The following is a 22,840-nucleotide window of genomic DNA, read 5'->3' on the forward strand; positions in this document are numbered from 1 at the left end:
AAATGTTATGTAATGTCTTCAAAAGGCCAAAATGACCTATGAGACCAAACTGTGAGAGAGAGAGAGAGAGAGAGAGAGAGAGAGATGAAATGTTATATTAACGTCTTCAAAACCAATCTATTAGAGAGAGAGAGAGAGAGAGAGAGAGAGATGAAATGTTATATTAACGTCTTCAAAACCAATCTATTAGAGAGAGAGAGAGAGAGAGAGAGAGAGAGAGAGAGAGAGAGAGAGTTCTCTTTAAGCTTGGATTCTACCATATGAGCAACTTAATGATGATGGTGTGTGCATGCAACAACCAATATTTGTACAATCATAGAAATTTCCTTGAATGCAATCTAGATATAAGATCATGGACAGCACGTGCACAAGTGCACACACACACACATGACCAACTCTAATTCTACTGCACTTACTGTAAAATAAAAAAATGCAGTCATCTATTTCAAAATTTCAATTTACATGGGAGTCAAAATTCTCGAAATAAGGGAACATCAATGGCATACTAAGACATTTGTGTGGGCATTGGGAATTAGCCACATATAGCTCAATGGGCCTCGAAAATCAATCTAAACCATATCGTGCCCACCAATACACTATATCATGCCCATGCGGAATCAAACTTCTGCATCCCTTTGATCATTGAGAGGTATGGCTGGCTTGTTGAGCTTACACCAAAATATATTGAAGGCATGGTATCAAGACCTCCACTCCCGACAAAACTGAAGAACATACCAGGTTGAATCACCCCATCTGCTGGCTTAACCGGATTGAGCTTTGTGTAAGAGCAAAATCGCTGATGCGGAGACTTTTGTCTTGCATGATGGTCTGAGCATAAAAGCTTCTTGAATTTCAAAGCTTCCACTTTATTTTATCTGCATAGGCTGATAAAAAAAAGGACCAAGCATTATCGATCCCTTGAGAATGACGGAAGAGAAGCAATGCCTTCTTCAGGATGAAGCCATAGCAGAGCAAAGAACATCCCCAGCATTGGGAGCGCAACCATCCACTTCAGCAGCCGATAGTAATGCATGTGAAACGTAAGCGAAAACTCATCGCTGAAATAAAAGCCATTCTTATCTACCATTTCCAAGATTACTGTGCCAGAAGACCGCACTGAGACACATGGCAATTTGAATTGATGCCTTTCAGGTTGTTCAATCAACCGATTCTCTGTAATGCGTTTCGGACCCATGTAATTATGGGGCACAAGAAGAGTAGCCTTGAAAAAGTTAAAATCACCAAAATACCTTGTCAGCAACCAAGATCCAGCCAAAATGGAATGCAAAATAAATTGTACCCACATATCATACCCAGAGAATGAGCACTCATGGTGATATCATATAACAATCATCGAGTCCAACCCCCACATTACCTCAAGCAAAGAGTAAGCATGCAGGCTATGATGACATGGTCATGTACTGAAGAATTCCACGAGGCCAGTTGTTCAGATTGTTTCACATCTTGAAATCGAACAAAGAATGAAAAGAAAGAAACAATTCCACACCTACCAAACATCATAACATATACCTAGATGAATCTATAAAAAGCGCACATTCACCCACTAGAAAGATAACTAAGAGCTCCATCATGCATAGTGGCAATACCACCCACTAAATATCCCAAACTGTGGGTGTACAGCTACGTATCAACATATACACCCACACCTGCCCCAAGCACTGACAGGTGAGCATACATTTCTACAAAGATCTGCATACAAAACAAGAAACAAAATTTTGAATAATCACCAAAACACAACTTTTGTGCGTGCTCTACATAAAAATCCCAAACAGTGGGTGTACAGCTACGTATCAACATATACACCCACACCTGCCCCAAGCACTGACAGGTGAGCATACATTTCTACAAAGATCTGCATACAAAACAAGAAACAAAAATTCGAATAATCACCAAAACACAACTTTTGTGCGTGCTCTACCTGAACTGCTCCTGGTTAACTCACATAATCGACATGTGATACACATACATGTCAGTCCCCACAACAGCACTTTTGTTTTCCCTATCACTCTAAACTCTGAATTTCCGAAATAAATTTCCAGATTGCGCGAAGAAAGGTGCAAAACATGATGTTGTGAAAGGTATGAGAAGCTTGTGTTTCTTTATCAAAGATATGCAAGGAAGATGGAATTTCTCTTACGAGGTACTAACAGAGAGGAAGCTCACCGTGACATTATAAGGTCCTGAAGGTGATCGGTTCTGATCAAGAATATTAAACTGCACCCAGAAACTTTCACCCCCTTCATCCCGAAAAGCTCTGGATCCAGGTATGGCATATATCCCTTCACGCTGGTTACGAACTGCAAGGTAGTTTCTCCCCTGGTTTTGCGAGGTCCATGACTGCACGTCAAAAGCCAAGTGAGAACTACTACGCTCAGCATGATAGTGCTTGCCTCAAGCACAGCCTTACCCTGAGGGGATGATAAGGAGCAGGAGTAGAAAAACAGAAGACATTGCCATTCATAGTTGTCACTATTAAATCCAAATCATCTCCCCCATCAACATTATCTGCAAGAACCATTGTGTAGCTGCAACCACAGTAATGCATACACATGACGGTTAGCTAGGCACCTAATTTTGGGAAAAACATCTGCTAAGAATGCTTAAAAACAGCTTATTAAGCACTCACGATGTTTCACCAACATCTATCACATCAGCGCAGCTTGTGGCACCATCGATAAGGTATAAGTAACCATCAAATGATGTGACCACAAGAGTGAGACTTCTTTTCTCAGCATCTAACCTGCCCAGATCTACCAAAAGGACCGGAGCCATTACACGCCCATGGGTACGAAACGGGTATGGCTTTACCATAGCTCCTGACTTGCCATTCAGAACATAAATATTTCCTGAAACAGTTGGTACAACTATATCAATTGTCCCATCTCCATCAATATCTCCAACAGTGGGCCCCTGAAAATAAACTTCCACGTTAATAAATCGTACCGTCACCTCAGACTGCAGGACAACAAAGAGTGGGTAATTGTGATATTCACAAAAATTAAGACTGCAGAGAGTGAAAAAATACAGCACTTTATTCTCTGATGTTGATGTAGCTGATCTGAACTGCTTTTAAAGTATATTATTTATTTATTTTTCCAAAAAAGATCATCTTTCCATTAAAGAATCACCTCAAGGGCACAAACCCTAAGGTAAAATTACATGAAAATAATACAACACAGAATCAACCATAAATGGTATCACCAAAAGATAAAAGTCCTAGGGCAATCTAAAGTACACGATTGCCTCAAATCAAGGCTAGGAATGGGTTAGATGACCTCCTAAGCTTAGAGGTCTTCAAAGCCTTCTTCTCAGCAGACTTCTTAGCAATTTCTGCCAAAGAAGGGAAATGCCGCTCGTAACCTGAATTTATGCCTTCAGAACTGTTGCAGATGTCCAAATCAATGCCTTGAGGATCAAGTGGTGGATCATGCACAGGTGTCAAAGAAGTATCTGAATAAGGAAGAGAAACGGAAACTCTCTGTCTATACACAAGCTTTGGAGTCTCTGTCCTCCGAGCTCGTCGTCTTCTTTTTTTCGCTTCTTTCCTCCTGGCTTTTTCTGCTTCACTTCTTTTCCTTACACTAACACCTTCCAATCCCCCATTTGCATGAAATGCCTCTTGTTCTGATGCGTGCTGTCTCTGATCAAAAGATATCCTCCGATGCGTACAAACTGCAGCAACATGGCCCTTCCTACCACAAATAAAGCAGTGGCCAAGAAGACCAATGAAGATTACTCTCTGCAAGATTTCTCCCTCATAGATGGTCGAGAGAGAAATGAATTGCGGAGGATTCTTCGCTAAGGATGAGTAAAGAACCATCCTAATGGAGATTGTGTGATCCTCATCTTTGGGACTCACATCATCGCCAACCACAAATCCCATACATCTCCCAATTTCATCTACATGTGGAGCGTATTCTGGACGAAGACCTGGAAATCTAGTTGTAGCTGCGATTCCACCATCATGTCCATTGAGATCCATCCCCTACGTCCATCTGGCGAGAAAACTTATAGCAAAATGAAAGTCCACAGATCTCTGTGCTAAGATCTCCATGGCTTGATCTGTAGACTCTAATTGCACTTTGAAGAACCCTCTCCCCAGAGGGTCTCTCGAGAGGGGAGACATTCACAATCTTGATTGACATACAATAGCGAAGCTTGGAAATAGTCCTTCGATAGCCTAGCAGAACATATGCTTCCCACCACTTTGCAGGCCAAAGAACAAGACTCCAAGCTCATAGTAGATTCCTGAATGACGCGTAAAGTGTCAGAAGAAAGACAAATATCAAGTGTAGAAGCGAAAAGGGGGATACGGAGAGCCTCTGTTGGGTCTCCTAAAGTGGTTCCTCAGAGAGGAATGTCCGCTTTTGTTGCATTCTTCTCCTTCACGACCTTCAAACTTTCCATCTCCAAGCAGCCACCAAGAAACAAGGAAGGAGAGAGAGAGGGGCTTTTGGGCGAGGTTGTGGGACTCCAGACAGCCACGGCGAGTCACTTTGTTCCAGTGGCTAGTTGCACACAGAGCTACAACACTGGGGAGTTGGCTGGTACATAGAGGCCTCTCGGTAGCCTGTGCAGCTTGCGACCAACCATCCTTTGGAGAGTCAGCGTCACTGTCTGTGGGACTGCCCCATGGCACAGCAGGTTTGGCTTCGGGTTCTTCGACTGATGCCAACTCTCTCCGCAGCGCGACAATACACTTGGGGTGCAGCTGCTTGGTCCACCCTCACGAGCCCTGCGCTACAGTTTGAGCTATCTTCCACCAGCAGGATGATGGTGATCCACGGGGGTCGACCTACACTCCAGCCTGCTACAAAGCTTACCCCCCACGAGTGGTGCAGTGAGAGAGAGGTGTGTTGGGAGCTCGTTTGTGGCCTGGCACTCTGGTTCATTTGGCGGGCACGTTGCTTCCGCATCTACAAGGCGCTCTATCCCATTGGCGGAGACTGTTCTTGATTTTGATTTTTGGCTGGAGTTGATCCATACTCTCAGGGGTCAGTTCGAGAGACTTCAGGGCAGCTTTGACCGCATGCGCGAGCGCAGAGAGGCGTTCCAACGACTCTGGCGCCCAGGGCCGTTCTTCACCATGGTCCAGGGTGAGCCCAAATGGCACTACCTGTGTGGCTCTTCCCTCCTCCCATCTCTTGATTTAGCCCTCATCGTACATATGTTGTTTTTCATTGGGAGAGTCTCCCCTTATGGTTGATGTAGCCCTATCTAGTAGAGGTGGTTGTAGCCCTATGGGCAGTTTTATTAACTAATGGAAGAATCCTTTTCTCGGGGGGGGGGGGGGGGGGGGGGGGGGGGGGGGACAAGAAACCCTAAAAATCAGCAAGAAAAGCTCGTGAAACCTTAGAAAACAGCAAAACACAGATTTGAAACCCTACAAAATGGCAAAAAACAGTGGCAAAACCTCAAAAAACAGCAAGTAACACTGACGAAACCCTTAAAAAGACAGCAAAAAACCAATTTCGAAACCCTAAAAACAGTAAAAAAAACAATGACGAAACCCTAAAAACAGCAAAAAAACAGTGACAAAACACAAAGAAGAAGAAGAGAATTTTTACGTTGTAGGAAATTATCCCGAGAGAAATGAAATGAAATGTTATATTAACGTCTTCAAAAGGCCACAATGACCTATGAGACCCGAAAGTTACAAAGTGGTGGATCTGATACAAAGTCAAAGTAACAAAATAACCTAACAACAGTACAAAACAAAGATATATACTATGGGGTCCTAAGTTGGTCGATGTGAGTCAGGCAAAAAACTAAGCAGAATAATGGGCGGTTTGTTGGGATAGCTGAATCACAAGAGATCTAGCATCGGTCGTTGGCGAATCTCATCAATTTCCTCCATGGTTAGTAGTCTGACCGGGCGTCGTGTATGCCTGGCCAGCGTGCTCCGAATTTTCTGTCGTAGCCTTCGTCGATGCTGTGTAATTCTTCGCAGTCGCAGGCGCCTGGATTTCCCTAGTTCAATTGCTCGGTCAATCAGTGTGCCTCTGGTGTGAGACGGGGGGGAGCTCTGCTGTGGGAGTGGCTCTTGCGGCTGTCCCGTGTCTGCTCTGAAGAAGTCTGTGATTCGTCTTTGAGACTGGCTAGCCTCGCCATTCATCAGGCTATCTCTGTGTCTGCGCAGCTTGAGCAAGAACAAACCCAGGCATCTCTGATCTTCGTATCCCATGACTCTTGAGAGTGGTCCAAAACCCTCTCTGAACAAGCAATGGAAGCGGCCTCGTATCTCGTAGTAGACGGGGCAGCGGCATGTATAGTGTAGCTCTGTCTCAGGTTCCATGTTACACAAGGGGCATGTCCTGTCCTCTGCTGGTACTCCGCTGTATCTCCCAGTCTCAATCCGCAACTGGTGAGAAGATGTGCGTAATTGGCCAATAGCACATCGTATCCCATGAGACAAGTGGGTATCCATGTATCTGGGTCTCGCCACAAAACCATCTTCCGTAAGTTGGAGGAGGTGGTCTCTGTAGAAAGCCATCTTCGTGCCCAATTCCTGTGCTGGTTGTATCCATGTCGTCCTGGTGTCTAGCTGGGTCAGGTCTTGGCGGATGAGCTTGGTGATCTCTGACTGTGTAAGAGTGAGAGATGGTGCATCCAATGAGTACTGGAATGGTGGCAGCCTGTCTATGCTGAACCCATGTGCCTGAAACCATGATGTCATCTCCCCATACCAGCATGTTGTATCTCCTTGTATGGCTAGCTGTCGAGAGGATTCAAGTGCTATGCGAGCATATCTGTCTCTAGGAAGTGCCCATGTGCGGTTTATGAAGGAGACTGATCTGGTAAGCGCCTCCACCACAAGTGGGGGGGGCGCTAGCTCTGCTCGGATAATGGACCGTGGTATTGATGCCTTGGCTCTAATGAGCCGCGAGATCATAGAGACGAGAGGTTTCTCCATGTTCCCCCATCCGTCTGAGCGACCCGGCCTCCCGTGGTGATCCAGTGAAGGTCCCCATATCTCGGTTCCATAGAGCAATGCTGAAGCCACCAAGGTGTCAAAGAGCCAGAGCTTCGTCCGGGGCTCCTGAAATTGAACCTGCGAACACATCCTCTCCAATCTACCCAATGCTGCGTGGGCTCTAGTAAGTCTGGTCTCTGCTTCTCTTCTGAGTGAGAATGCAGGTCCGCTAAAAACCACTCCAAGGTAAGTGTAAGCGTCTGTGTACTCCACAGTCTCCTGGCCGTATGTGAATGTAGGTGCTGACCTCTTGATCCACTGTGGGGTGGTATTAAACACCATAACCTTGGTTTTACCCAGGTTGACAGACAAACCACTTTCGTGGGCAAACGTATGCAAAACATCCAATTGACGTTGCATTCCTTCTGGGGATTCGGAGATCAACACTATGTCATCAGCATATAACAAAAGTGGAATCCATGTCCCTGCCAACTGAGCACCTTTATCCCCATCGCTGTCAATGTAGTCAGAAACCTCATTCACATACATACCGAAAAGAGTAGGAGAGAGCGGGCAGCCCTGCTTCACCCCAATAGTGGAGTAAACCGGTGTAGAAAGTCCCTCCGGGGTGCGTACATGCCCTACTACTAATCTGTACAATGCCATGATCCCCCAAATGAGTTCTGTGGGTACTCCCATTTCCTGTAGTCTGCGCATCAGTCTAGCTCTGGGTACCGTGTCGAAAGCTTTGCGGAAGTCCACAAAGCTACAATAGATCCGTCTCCCATGAGATCTGCCTTCTTCGATGATGGCCCTGAGTGTTAGGATATGGTCAAGAGTAGAGAAGCCTCTCTTGAATCCTGCCTGCCCAGTTGCACGTATCCCTTCCCTCTCTGCCCATCTACTCAGCTGTTGCTCCAGAATGGATGCATACAACAGTGCCAGTGTGTGCCCAATCATAATAGTGCGGTAATTCCCAGGCTCCATGGGGTCTCCTGATTTGAAGATAGGTACGATCGTAGATAGGCTCCAAGAGTCTGGTAGGCCCTCACACATGGCCCGGTTAAACATAACTGCTAGAAGCTCTGCTAGTAGGTCTTTGGCATGCATGAAATGCTCAGCGACTAGGCCATCATGATCATACGCTCTCCCAGTCTTCATCCTGTCAACAGCTTTCTTCACCATCTCAGCGGTGAAAAAGACACATGCGTGTGGGCATGGATCGGGGGGGTTGGGGAGGGCCGGCTGTCCGGGTACTGTGTACAAAGATGATGCGTACTACCCCCAGGTCTCTGTGGAGGAAATAGCAGGGGGGGGGAGGGGGGGGGGACAGCTCATGAAAGAGCCGCCACGTCTCACGCGAGTCCTGACTCAAGAATAGCTGATATAGATCCTGCTCGAGTCGAGCCAAAAAAGCCCTCTTCTTCCGCCGCACCATGCGTTGGAAGTCAATCTGTGACTGTCTGTGAGTGGCGTCCCCCAACAGCACCTCCCTCTGAAGTCAGGCTCTAGTTTGGCGGCACTCCTCATCGTACCAGCTGTTCTGAGGCATGCTCCCTGATCGGCGGCTCTGCTCAGGCTGGGTGTGTGGGTATGCTTCTGCTGCTACCTCATGTAATGTCTGTGTCAGTATAGTAGTTAGCTCTTCCAGAGGTCGCCCCGGGTCCTCAGTGCATAGGCGTCTGTATATTCCGTCCATGTATACAGAATCCGTCTCCCGTGTGAATGTGTAGCGAGTAGGGGCTGCTACTCGTGGCCTGTGTGTTACACTGAACTGGAAGGAGATGGTCATCGACACCAGAGCATGATCCACTGCCACCCCGATCGGTCTGGGCTCAACTGTGAGATCCTGGATACTAGAGATGAGATTCGGCTGTGCCATGGCATAGTCTACTGTGCTGGCTCCATGTCTGTGTGGGAAGCATGTAAAACCTCCCGAAGCAGGAAATCTCTGTAGGCCGTTCAAGATGGCCAATCCATGTGCAGTGCCCATGTCTATCAGGTGTCGCCCATACTCAGTACATTCCACATCGTGTGATAGTCTGGAAAGGCCCGTCTCTACACCATCTAGCTCTCTTAGCATCTCCTCTGAAGTATCATAAAACACTGCCTGATGATGGGCAGTCCTAGCATTGAAGTCCCCTAGGATGATAATGTCACCATCCTAGCATTGAAGTCCCCTAGGATGATAATGTCACCGTCCCTAGACTGTCCTCTGGGTGATGCATAAACTGATGTACTCGGGGGAAAGTAGCAAATAGCTAGATAGAGGTATCTGCCTGTCTCTGCTTTCAGTCTCACCCACATGTACCTAGCCTGCTCGTCCTTGCGAGCTATATGTATCAGTGGCAGCAAGTCCTCTCTAAATAACACTGCCACTCCCCCCGAGCCCCGTCCTCTGTGCTCTGAGCGTGTCTCCTGTCTGTAGGCTATCTCCCACCTGTATCCACTGATGTGAGGCATGGATTGCCCTAGGGCCTGGTGTGTCTCAGAGTAAAAGATGATGTCTCTTCCAGTAAAGCTATCCTCAAAGGCACCCACATCAAGACGCATAGATCCATTGCAGTTCCAGGTAGCTACTTTGAGTGTGGTCCCATAAGTCTCGCACCGTCATGTGGAGCATCGTTCTAGTATTACCACTTTTCCGTCTCGGTAAAAAGCGATCTTGCCTTTTTCCCTTGCCGCTCTAATCTCCGGCATTACTTCCTGCATATGAGCGATCTGTGAGAGGGTGAGATCATCCCCGAGAAAGATGCCAGTCTCTTTAAGAGTTGGTCTTTTCTTCAAGAATGACTTCTTTGCTTCCATGGAGGGAAAGCGGAGGATGAGTGCTCTTTCTTTTGAGGTTTCTCCACTGCTTCCATTTTTCTTTATGTTGCCCACTCTCCATGCCCTTGTGTGCGTCGGCTCATGAATCCCCATCAGGGCTATGAGTTCTTTTACTTCTTCGTCCACATTGCCTTTGTCTTTAAGACCGCAAATTCTCACATGTAAAGCGCGCACCCTTCTCCTCTGCTCCTCCTCCAGTGTCTGATTAATGATGTTGGGTGTGGGCGTGGGCGTTATCTCCTTGCCTTTTCCTTTCTTGGCCACCTTGATCCATTTCTCGGCTTCGTCCGCCTTCTGTTGAGTTTTGGTAAGAACATCCACCCAAGAAGTCGTCATTTCTTTATGCTGCTCTTCTCCTTCTTTGATGGCCCGTACTTGCTCCTTTATCGTGTTGATTTCTTCGATTACTGAGGGTTGCAGTTCGCCCTCTTCCAGTGTGTTTCTTGATCGTGCTTCGGCGAGCTCTTTCTTGAGTGACGCGATCTCTTCCTCTTGGGTTGTCACTCGGTCTTCTAGCGTGCTTATCTTGCTCTCTTGGATCAGCACGCGTCCTTCGAGTATGTTTATTGTGCCCCAGAGGTTGCGGTTAATCTTGGTCATGGTCTCCGTCATCTCCTCTTTGCATTTTTGAATGGCATCCTCTAGGGGGTCGGCTTTATCGTTCATCTTCCGCATGCTTGATCGCCGTCCGCAAGGGAGTTAGGTGTATGTGTGCACCCCCCCTAGTAGCGAGCGCGGCGGCTAGGAGTCACTAGATGTACGTGTGCACCCACACTGGCGGCGATCGGGACGAGTGGTGGAGCGCGAGGCGGTGTGGCCAGGTGCCCTCAATATGCTCAGCTCTGTGTGTGTGTCTCGAAAACAAAAGTGAAGGAGAGGGGGGGGGGGGGGGGGGGGGGGGGGGGGGGGGGAGGGGGGGGGGGAGGGGGGGTTTATGAAATGAGATGTTATATTAAAGTCTTCAAAAGGCCATAATGACCTATGAGGCCCGAAAGTTACAAAGTGGTGGGGACGGGGGCGGGGTTCAAAAAAAAAAAAAAAAAGACTTCCTACGCGTAGAAGAAGAGAGAGAGACATCCTACGTGTAAAAGAGGGGGCGGAACCCTACGCGTAGAAGAAGGGGGGGAGGGGACGCTCTACGCATAGAAGAAGGGGGGGGGGGGGGGGGGGGGGGGCGAGGTTGCAGAGGCAGCGCAGGGGGGGCAACACCGTGCGCAGTGTGCAGGTGCAGGCGCAGCAGCAGCACAACGCGAGGGCAAAGCGGCAACGCGCAAGGGCAGGGCAACAACAGCGGCAGGGCAGAGAGAGAGAGAGAGAGAGAGAGAGAGAGAGAGAGAGAGAGAGAGAGAGAGAGAGAGAGATCTTGCAAAATCCCAACTAGTAGGGATGTTGACTAGAAGATCTTAGGTTTGCACTTCTGCAAATTTCAAGGTATCACTTGTTGCAAGCATTTACAATGAGAGAGAGAGAGAGAGAGAGAGAGAGAGAGAGAGAGAGAGAGAGAGAGAGAGAGAGAGAGAGAGAGAGAGAGAGAGAGAATGGAACAAAAATAGAAAGAAAGAAAGAGTGAGAGCAAGCGAGCCAGGAGAGAGAGGAATGAAATGAGATAATATATTAACTTCTTCAAAAGGCCAAAATGACCTATGAGACCAAGCTATTACAACATACGGAATCTAATACCATGTCCGGAATCAAAAAGAGCTGAAATAAAAATACAACCACTACAAGCTGGGACTGTATGGATGTGCCAGCTAATATAAAAGGTGCCCAGTACAATGTGTAGTACAATGAGAGGGGGGGGGGGGGGGGGGGGGGAGATATAGCAGAGATCCATCCTCATCTACACTCTGGACGTCGAGAAAGTATGGCTCGAATCCTCTGTTGTAGTCTCCGTCAATATTGTGTAGCTCCTTTCCTCAATCGCGGTCGTCTAGATCTCCCTAGCTCAAATGCTTGGTCTATGCGAATGCTAGTAGTGGTAGTATGAGTGCGGGCAGAGCTCTGCAATGGTGGCTGCTCCTCTGGGTGTCCAATATCTAGTGTAAAGAAATCTGTAATCTGTCTCTGGGACTGTCTCTCTCCAGCTCGCCTCAAGAAGTGTCTCTATGCCTGTGTAACTCAAGTAGATATAGTCCAAGACATCTTTGATCCTCGTAACTCATGACCCTAGATAGAGGCCCAAAACCCTCTCTAAAGACTCTCTGGCTCTAAATGACTTAAGCGGCATATCTTGCTATCGGCTGTTATCCCTCTGAATCTGCTAGTCTCAATCTCAAGCTGATATGAGGATGTGCATACTGGCAGATGGCACAACGGAAAACATGAGAAAGCTGTGTGTCCATATAGCTAAGTCGAATCCCAAACCCATCTCCTGTGAGGTGGAGAAGATGCTCTCTATAGAGAGCCATCTTCATGCCCAACTCCTGTACCAGCTCTATCCATGTCTCCCTCGTGTCCAGCTGGACCAAATCCTAACTAATGAGTCTAGTAATATCCACCCATGTCAGAGACATCAAGGGTGCCTATAGAGAGTACTGAAAAGGAGGCAGCCTGTCCATGGTGAAACCATGTGTCTGAAACGATGATGTCATTTGTGCATACCAGCATGATGTATCCCTCTGTAGAGCTAACTGTCTGGAGGACTCTAGGGCCAACCTGGCATATCTATCTCTGGTAGTATCCCATAGGTTGTGTACAAAGGAGACTAGTCTGGTAAGCGCCTCAATCTCCATAGAGGGGGCAGCTAACTCCGTTCGAATAATATCATGCGGTACGGAGGCCTTGGCTCTAATCAGCCGACAGATCATAGATACCAAGGGCCTCTCCATACGTCTCCAACCATCTTGGCCTACAGAAGGTCCCCAAACCTGCACCCCATATAGCATAGTAGAGGCAACCAAAGTATCAAAAAGCCATTACTTTGTCCTAGGTTCCTGGAACTGAACCTGCGAACACATCCTCTCCAATCCTCCCAAAGCCTCATAAGCTCTAGTCAGTCTAGTCTCTGTTGCTCTTCTCAAAGAAAATCTTGGCCCAGTAAAGACTACCCCTAGGTAAGTGTATGCATCTGTATACTCCACAATCTCCTGTCCATATGTGCAAGTGTTGATCTCATGATCCACTGTGGTGTGGTGTTAAACACCATAACCTTGGTTTTACCAAGGTTTACACACAAACCACTATCCTGTGCAAAACTGTGTAGTGTCACTGCATACCCTCTGGTGAGTCAGATATCAACACAATATCATCAGCATATAACAACAATGGAACCCATGTCCCTGCCAGCTGGGCACCTCTGCCACCCTCTCTCTCAATGTAATCAGACACCTCATCAACATACATACCAAATAGAGTAGGAGACAATGGGCAGCCCTGTTTCACCCCAATAGTAGAGTGAACTAAATCAGATACCCCTTCCAGAGTGCATACATGTCCCATCACTGATCTTTACAAAGCCATAATCCCCCAAATCAACTCTATGGGCACCCCCATCTCCTGTAGAAAGGGGGGAAGGAGAAGAGGGAGTATTGGTATATTTATATTTATGAGTGGATAAGAGAGCTACTTGGACCTGAAATAACCGTAAAGAACAAAACCAGAGACTTACCCTCGCCTCCACCCCTCCCATCCAAGAAAGGAATAAATAAAGAGCCTTTCTTACCACTGTTGAGAAATAATCATGTCGAGAGTTGACATCCTACAAACCTAACTAACTTCTAGTCCTAATACTAGGGTTTGGGAGAATCATGATTCAAGCAGTTCCAATGATTGATGTCGGTCCCTTTCGCTCTTTCAGAAAAATTTCTCGCAGAAAGCATAACCAGCTGAAAGAGAAACGTGATCACTAGCTAGCAGAAGAGCCCCCAGTAAACAGATAATAGATGCATCCTGCCATCAACCTAAAATACCATCAAGAATATTGCTTTTGAAGTTTACAGATGCATTTGATTTAACAGCCACACACAAACAAGGGTACTCCTTTTGACTCTGTAAAACGCCAGATACATGTCCCCAACTGAGAAAGGAAAGCATGCTACATACGATGATGGCGGTAAGGGGTAGGATCAGTCCTGAGCATAATGTACCTGCCAATACGTGCAGTGTACTAAAAAAAAAAGGGTCCCGTAGCCTTTGGTGTGTGACTGGAAGGCCACAACTGCTCATCAGGGTCCCAAACTAATCGCGACAATGGACGGCCCTCCAAAATCCATAAAGCCCTCAAAGGAGAGAATGGTCCACATAAGCTCTCTTGCCACATGAACCCACCACCCTAATAGGCTGCCACGTGAAATCAATGTGCTGTGAGGTAGGCCCCACATACTGAAATCTCAACCAATCATGATACCGATCCTCGGTGGCCGAAAAAACCATAAAACCCTTCGTGTCGGGGATAGGGTGTTCATGACGATCAAAGTAACCCCAACAACCGTCATGGAGTGGCATGGTCATCTTGTCACAAATTATTGCATGCCAGCCGCCTCAATCTTCGCCATGCAAATAGCAACACCTTTAAGGATTCCAACTGTGTTACAACTGTTAAGTCACCACTCACATGATCGGAGTTTACAAATAGTGCAGTGGCCTTTAATTTATAGACCCAAGGGAGTTGGAACCCAAAAGCAATCAAAAGCATCTGCTTATTAGCAACTTGGCCCAAAAGCAACTAAAGATAATCCATGTGGGTAGTCTGCAAAGAGTGCGAATTGTGGAATGCAGCTCGGAGCTTGCTTCAGGCCATATAGAGCCTTTGGCAACTTGTAAACCTTGTCGCCTCATCCTAGAACTGAGAAACCGGGAAGTTGCTACACATACACCTCCTCTAAATTTCTGTTGAGAAAGGCGGATTTGACATCCATCTGAAACACAAGTCATCGATGATGGGCTGCTAGAGAAAAAACTATATGAATAGTCACCATACATGCAGTTGATGCAACGGTCTCCTCATAATCAACTCCTGGTCTGCTGAGAAAACCCCTTGGCTACCAAACGATCCTTGTGCTCCTTCAATGAACCATCTGATTTATAATTGTTCTTGTAGACCCATTTGACACCAATGACCTTTTGCTTTTGTGGTCTCGAAACCAACTTCCATGTAGCATTCCTCTCAATGGAATCGAGCTTTGCCAACAGTCAGCAAAACTCTCGGACACTTTATCACTTTAAACAACTCGGAACAACTGAACTGGAAGAGAGAGTGAAGAGATAGAGAGAAGATGTTGGAGTGAGATGCCCCTGTACACAGTCGGTGGCACTGAACTGCCACTGTCAGCACCCCCGGTCAGGTATTTCTTTATTAACTGATCTATTTTGATACAAAGGTCGGAGGGCTGAAATCTAACTGCTCATGAAATCCTGCGAAAAAATCTCCAGATCATGTGTGTGTGCAGTGTGCACCGAGGGATGCCTTTATAGGCCCAATCCCCCCCCCCCCCCCCCCCCCCCCCTCCTCCAAAAGCTTCTGCTTTATCCAAGCGCTGGCCCAAAAACAGAGGAAGAGAGAAAGTTGTTATTAAAAGAAAATTTAAGTTTTAGTATCTGCAGATTTTTAGAGACAGGAAATTAGCAGGTCCTAGAAACAAAATCTTATTTAGAGAGAGAATTCTGCAGATTTCTAGAGAGAAAATAAGCAGAATTTGGAGAGAAATCAGCCCGCTCTAAAAACAAGAGAGAAAATCTATTGCCAAAAAAAAAAAAGCAACGAGAGTCTAGAGAGAGAAATTCAGTGTGCAGCATAGAAGGATTCTAGCTTTGATGAAGAGATTGGCATGGACCACCTTTCTAGACAGAGAAGAGTCTGTGACTTGCCAAATGTAATTTACAACTGGCCCTTGGCCATAATTTATAGGCACCTGGCCAAAAAGCAACTTAAAAATCATTTGCTGTTTATAATATGTGCTAAAAAGCACTCAAACCATTGCAGGTGTATCACTTCAGTAGAAACCATTGCAGTAAAGAGGTCAAGATCCAAAGCTCAAGGGGAGATTTGTTGAGAATGAGCTTTGTCTCATACTCCAATGTTGCCTAACTATAAGGCTTGCATAAATTGTTTGGACAAGAGGTCCCTAACACCTTAAGGTTTTGGGATCTGGATGGCTAGACCAGGCTGCGGAAACCTTGCAGTTAAAGGCGTGCATGTGCACCATATAATTTCAGTGGCCACCGAGGGACAAGACTGGAGCGCAATCTTGCTGGCTGAAGGTGGTGCCACAACTATCAGTTTGCTGGACCCAAAATGCTAAAGGAGAGTGAAGTTCGGACACTTGATGCTAAGGCTAAGGGACTGAGTTGTATGTATCAAAAGTCTAAGTTTCCTGACAAGAACTGTCACTGTAGGTCATACTAAGACTTGATTATGAGGAGATTTCACTTTCCTGCTCGACGAAGGGACTGGGAGCAGGGAATGGAAGTTTGCATGAAGATCGTTTCTAAGTGGATAGGAAGGTTGGGATGTTCTGAAGTTTCAAGACCCTATGCCTAGGCATTCAAAACAAGGTAAGACTTAAGAGTATTTTAATAACTAGCAGCCTTCGGCTATGGGTCAGGTGACTAACGAAAAATGCTGCATCACTTCAGCTGAATCTACATGAGTGTCACAAGCTTTGACAAATAGCTACTGCTGAGATCATTCCAGCTTGAAATCAAATTTACAACCATGAATAGTTTCTATATGAAAAGTATCCAAGTAAAATATGCAAAGAAGATTACACCTGGGCAATCAAGCTTTTCAAGTGGATCTCCCAAAGATTCTCTGCTTTATTTGACCATGCAGCTACATTTCCTCGGTTATCTGTTGTCACCAACTCCACTAGCCCATCATCATTGATGTCAGCAGCTAACACTTGCCCCTGAATCTCACCCATTAGCAAAGGAAAATGCTCCCGAACTTCACCTACATAAACCACAAGGGATTAGAAAATGCAAACCCAACACCACAACATGACTATAAAACTGCAGCGATGAGCGTAATAACTACCTCTGTGGTCAAGAACATAACAATAGCCAAAGGAAGTCCCCACTATGATGTCAAGAAATCCATCATTATCAAGATCAACCACAGTGGGAGATGAGTAGATATATGCACGAAAGTGACCTTCATTTGTACTAAGATCTAACAGCTTCTTCCATTTAAGCTGTTTTGTGTCCAGGTTGAAAACCAAGATTGCACAAGCAACAAATTTTGAGATGTCAATGTTGCCCAGCTCCTTGATATTTTCGGGCTTATCATAATACCTGCAGAAAATACAGGTAAATCCAACACTGAATAATAAAACACAAATTGCACCCCTCTCCCCTAAGATGCTTTCATATGTTTTTTTTTTGGCAAAGAAAAGACCATTCTAGTAGTTTTAAACTCTGCCCTTTTCCGTGTCTCACTGGCTCTACAATGAATGATGCGTTATGATCTCACTATTAAAATTTCAACCTTATTTACTACTTTAAAAATGTCGTCCCTCTTCCACGAAGATACTCAAGATGACCTCAAATATGCACCAAAAAAAGAACACCAATCTGCACCTAGTTAGTGGCTATAAATAAGGGATGCTGTCTCTCTCAAGAATCTGTGGACAAGATTTGAAACCTTGTGAAGATTTGATTCCCAAGCCTAGAAGTTCTTGTTGGCCATCGTATAACATGGGTAAATGAAAAAACCCAGACAGCATCACCTGAGGCCCCCATAGAAGCCTTATATCCTAGATCCTTGAGAAGAATTGTCATTGAAGTTACCCTTCCTGTGAGTTAAGTTTAAGGTTTTCTTGCAAGGTTTCATGTGAGTTGAGTTCAATGTATCATAACATTTGCAGCACAATATGGAAAAGTAAACCTAATTGAATCCAGGAAAAGCCCAAATTCATCTTTAAAAGCAAGTACAAGGTATAGACTCAGGACAGTCATCCACAAAAATATAACTATGAGCTCCATCATGAAAGTGTTGCCTAAGTATTACGGCATCTTCATAAACATTATCAGTCTCCGTTACTGGGTGTAAAGCTAGGTACCAACATGTGCCCCCCACACACTCACAACAGCATACACTAAAATAAAGATCTTGAAAACCAAAGGACATGAAAGCTACTGCAGAAACACAATGTTTTTGCGCATCACGTCTATGCATGGCAGTAGTCCTTCAATGTTCAAGTCCAGGCATAGGACAAATTTCATGTAAAATGAAATGTGACCTGTTTTTCATGCTCATTTCAGCCACATACAAGTACTCATCACAACATAGGCAGTCCTCTAAGATTTGCAGTGCAACTACTTTGCAGTAAAATATGTACAAAAAAAATCCAAAAAAAGAGAAAAAGCTTTTGAGAATGACAAACTACAAACAGGTCTAGGATCTTGATATCTAAAGCATGAGATAAAGCAAACTGTAGATTTTTTAGCTGTGATGGGTTTTAAGACCACAACATTTCTGGCAGCAACCCCTGCCATTATGTCTGCACCATGGCAAAAAATGAGAAAATCGCAGATGCCTGCGGAGATGATCCTTTCTCTCTCCTGATTGGAAACGAGGAGGACTCTCGCTCTCTCTTTTTCTATTCCAGGAGCACCTCGTCACAGCACTAGAGGCAGCCAGCTGTTCCCCCCTCTCTCTATTCACCACATGTAACCTTTTGGTCTCATAGGTCATTTTGGCCTTTTGAAGACGTTAATATTACATTTCATTTCTCACCCAGCGAGGGCGAACGCAGGATCTCTCTCTCTCTCTCTCTCTCTCTCTCTCTCTCTCTCTCTCTCTCTCTCTCTCTCTCTCTCTAAAAGTTTGCCTTATTCTCAGTCCCTCACCCTAATACCCTACCCCACATTTGTGGGGCGGGTTCGATGGATCCGCCTACCGAAGGGGAAGGGCCGGGTGTAGATAGCTACACCACCCCAAAAAAAACGACGGCTCCTTTCAAACGGAGAAACAGAGATACTGTAGTGTCACCAGGATCCTTACAAGTTGGGAAAACCTCCAGGATACATGATGAGCTACTGATGGAGAAGGTCCAGGTGATGCTCAAATCAGAGCTAAACTATATGAGGGATGACATCAGGAAGGAAATGCACGCGAACGTTGAGAGCTACAGGAACTCCATGTATGGAGCCATGATGAGAGAAGCAAAGCTTTTGGGAAGCATCTTAGAACAAAGCATAAGCACATGGGCAGAGACAAATGGAAAACGAGCAAAAGAACAAGCAAGTTTTCGACCAAAACATAGCACCATTGATCACCTTGTTTCACTCAGGGTATTAATGGAAGAGAGTCGGCTAAAGGGAAAAACATTATACTGTTGCTTTGTGGATTTCACTAAAGCCTTTGACACGGTCCTGAGAATGGGTATATGGAAAAGGATGGAATGCATAAAAGTACCGATGCATCTCAGGAATACGGTAACACGTCTCTATGACAAAGTCATATGTCAACTAAAAACGCACGAAGGGCTGTCCAAAGCCTTCTCGAGCAACATGGGGGTCAAACAAGGATGCCCTCTCTCCCCTACTCTTTTTGGATTGTGCATTGATCAAATAGAAAGCTTCCTCCCTCAACTAAAAGGGGATGAACCATCCATCGGGATGCTTACACTTCTCATGCTCATCTATGCACACGATGTGGCTCTTTTCGCCCATGACATTATAGCTCTACAGAAATTGGTCGATGCGCTACATGCTTTTTGTGAAAATGTGGGTCTATCAATCAATGTAGACAAAACAAAGTTCATGATTGTAAAGACTCGTAAGATGGATATCCACGCCCCCCTCATGTATCAAGGGAAACAAATTGAGAAAGTCGACAGTTTCAAGTACTTGGGGATTGACATCCCGTGCAACCATACCTGGGGACAATGCGCACATAATAGAATTGACATCGGCCATGCCAAGTACTATCAATTTGAAAACATGTGCACACACACATGGAATGAAATTGAAAAAATTCAGAAAAAGCTTCTATGTTGACACATGGGGGTCAAAAAGATGACACCATACTCCGTGCTACTCTTGGAGACAGGCAAGAGACCACTAGAAATGAAAGCATTGCAACAAATGTACACGTATATCATGAAGGTCAAAGCGATGCCTACTACTCGAATCCCCCGCATTGCATGAGAAACGGGATGTGCGCCGCAAAAGACAAAAAAAAGCAAATTTCTGTCATCGAGCCTCATACAGGACATTAAGAAATGGTTCGCTAAATGGAATGTAGAGACATATGTGGACATGCTTATTGAGGAGGGCAAGGAGGGAGAACACATGCTGAATTTTAAAATTGCATTACTAAATAGCCTCCACACCAAGTGGAAGACAACGCAACACCGCTTGAAATTTGAATACTATTGCAAGCATGTCAACACAAAGTATTGGGAAGGCTATAGCACAAACCCAATGGAAGCCCAGGCCCACATACGAACACCCATGCCCCACATGGCACGAAGAGCCATCTCTTTGATGCGCACAAGGTCACATATGCTCAAAATAGAAACAGAGGGCTGACTGAAAATTGATGCTTCTAAACGGATATGCACATCATGTACAATGCAAGCTCCCGAAGATGAAGCACGTGTGACATTGGAATGCCCAGAATACGCTCACATCCGGGCTAATTTTCAACCACTTCTAAGCGGTTGCTCTACCTTTGCGGACCTATTATCCAAGACAGACCCCTCCCCTACAACTCTCGGAACATACCTCACCCGCATACTTGAGCATCAAAAGACACTCATAGGAACACAAAAAGAGAATAACACACATCACACCATACACCCCCGTGAGGGGAGACTATGTATCACTTTGAGGTCCCATGGGTCATTTTTGGCCCCCCGCGGACGTTAATACCAAATCAAATCAAATCAAATCTCACACACACACATATCAGCTTCAGATTGAGACTGGCTGATTTCGAGGGGTACCACCAGAGGCTAGGATAAGTCGCCTGGAGCCAGAGACAAAGCTGCACTACACATGTCACTGCCCGGTATAGTTACGAGGCCGTTTCCACTCTTTCTTCAGAGAGGGTTTTGGACCATTTTCTAGAGTCATGAGATACGAAGATCAGAGATGTCTTGGATTGTTTCTACTAGAGCTGCGCAGACATAAAGAGAGCTTGCTGAGGACTTCGCGGGATAGCCAGTCTCAGAGACGGATCACAGATTTCTTTACACCAGCCAGGGGACAGCCAGAGGAGCAGTCATCATAGCAAATCTCAGATCCCACCAACGCCAAAGGTGCGTGGATTGATCGAGCCATTGAGCTAGGTAGATCCAGGCGCCCACGACCATGGGGGGCCTCACATCATCGACGGAGGTGGCAGCAGAGGATCCTGACCATCTAGCTATATGTGAGACGACCAGTCAGCGTAATGACCATGGAGTCTGATAATTTGTATCTCATTTGATCCATCTCTGTTTCAGCTTTGTATCAGCTAACCCATTATATCATCCCTCACCCATCGCCCCTCCCCGCCTAATTCGTTTCAGTTTCAGTTTCTCAGCTCTTTGTACTTTTTGTGCTCAGACACTGTATCAGATTCACCAATTGTAATTTTTGGTCTCACAGGTCACTTTGGCCTCTTGAAGACGTTAATATAACATTTCATCTCTCTCTCTCTCTCTCTCTCTCTCCTTTCACACATATCAGCTTAGTTTAGGATTCCGCAGTATTTATATTTTGTTATCCTAGTTTAATTTATTTTGTTAATCTGACCTTGTATCAGATACACCGCATTGTAACTTTCTCGTCTCATAGGTCACTTTGGCCTTTTGAAGACGTTAATATAACATTTCATTTCATTTCATTTCTCTCTCTCTCTCTCTCTCTCTCTCTCTCTCTCTCTCTCTCTCTCTCTCTCTCTCTCTCTTTTGGAAAAAGTCAAGGCTGTATATTACTGAGTACAAAATAATCCCCAGCGGATGCCAAAATAGCCTATCTCGTGGGGTGTACAAGCTGAATGTAAGGGGGAGAACCACTATAGTGACTACTCGACTAGAACAATCTCATGGTGGTCGGTGTGAGGAGTGGAGGAGAAACCACTGAGGAGGGGCATAATGCCAAGTAATCTGACCACGTGTCAATGTGAAGAAGAGTGGGGATCTTGCCCAACGCCTAAGGAAGGCAAATCGACGAGCCTCGGCTGCTCTAGATGTACCGGAGGACGAATCCCACTGCCAAATCAGGGTGTGAATGATGTCCAGCCAAATGGCAGTGAGGATGTATTGAAGGAGGTGAGGAGCCGCACTGAGAATGTGAAGACAACGAGCTCTCCAAATATTCCATAGTGTAATACTAGTGATGACTGAGAAAACTGCATCACGTGTCTAAGTATCCCCCTGCCAAGCAATCTGTGGTAGCATAGCCAAAGTCCCTCACCGATAACCAGTCGAGGTAAGCATGAAGGCTGGAATTGTGGCTGAGCCCTCATAGAAAAGATGCGGGCCGGGCATCGGCATCAACCATGAGACAGATCCCCAAGTAAGAAATCCATGCTGAACACCTGTTCTGCTGAGTAGAGAGCAAACTGCAAGCCACACTACATGGGAAGCTGAGCAAGACCAAAGACAGTGGGCATGTGACTCAAGTTGGCGCAAAGGGCAACGAGTACATGACGGATCATGACCCATAGTAGCTAGCCAAGTCCCAACTGGTAGTCCCGCATGAGCAATCATCCACATGAAAAAGGAAATACGACGAGCAACATGTAAATCCCAGATGGCGAACCAAAACTGCTGCAGATAGGCATGGGAGAGGCCTGAATGTAACCAGAAACGCATACGAGTGGGCTATTGTGGTTGCTGTCTCATCAATGCTAATCTTCCAATCCTCACAGTGTACTCAAAGAAGGATACAGGTGCACCTGTGGGGTCTGAGTCAGGCCAATGCCACTCTCCTGGGTCCCAATAAAGCTGCGATAGGGCACGGCCCTCCCACACCCAAAGCCTCCAAAGTGCAGCATCAGCGGAAGTAAAACGGGGATCAACACAACGACGCTTTCCGCGTGAGCCAACTACTCGTATGGCCTCCCATCGAGCGCCGGGGGATATAAGTAGTAGAGAAGTGGCAGCATATGTCAATCTAGCATGAATCTCCTGAGAGTTGTCAGTA

At 45.9% G+C, this 22,840-nt stretch overlaps 1 protein-coding gene across 2 annotated transcripts in view; it reads right to left on the bottom strand.

Moving 5' to 3' along the window:
- Nucleotides 1–388: 388 nt before the first annotated feature.
- Nucleotides 389–22,840, bottom strand: part of DEX1 (defective in exine formation protein (DEX1)) — a 125,519-nt gene continuing 103,067 nt past the window's right edge. Inside the window, exons 9-14 of one of the 2 annotated variants that reach the window (XM_086487781.1) lie at nt 16,737–16,993; nt 16,471–16,652; nt 2,648–2,931; nt 2,429–2,546; nt 2,185–2,358; nt 389–1,222 (exon numbers count right to left, since the gene is read on the bottom strand). In XM_086487781.1, coding sequence (XP_086343907.1) covers nt 908–1,222; nt 2,185–2,358; nt 2,429–2,546; nt 2,648–2,931; nt 16,471–16,652; nt 16,737–16,993 — 1,330 coding nt within the window. In that variant the 3' untranslated portion in view covers nt 389–907. Of the gene's footprint in view, nt 1,223–1,750; nt 1,874–2,184; nt 2,359–2,428; nt 2,547–2,647; nt 2,932–16,470; nt 16,653–16,736; nt 16,994–22,840 lie in introns of those variants that run through there. The other variant, XM_086487784.1, reaches the window with a different exon arrangement.

Source organism: Adiantum capillus-veneris, chromosome 2 (genome assembly GCF_014529385.1).
Source record: "Adiantum capillus-veneris isolate H3 chromosome 2, ASM1452938v2, whole genome shotgun sequence".
NCBI classification, from domain to species: domain Eukaryota; kingdom Viridiplantae; phylum Streptophyta; class Polypodiopsida; order Polypodiales; family Pteridaceae; genus Adiantum; species Adiantum capillus-veneris.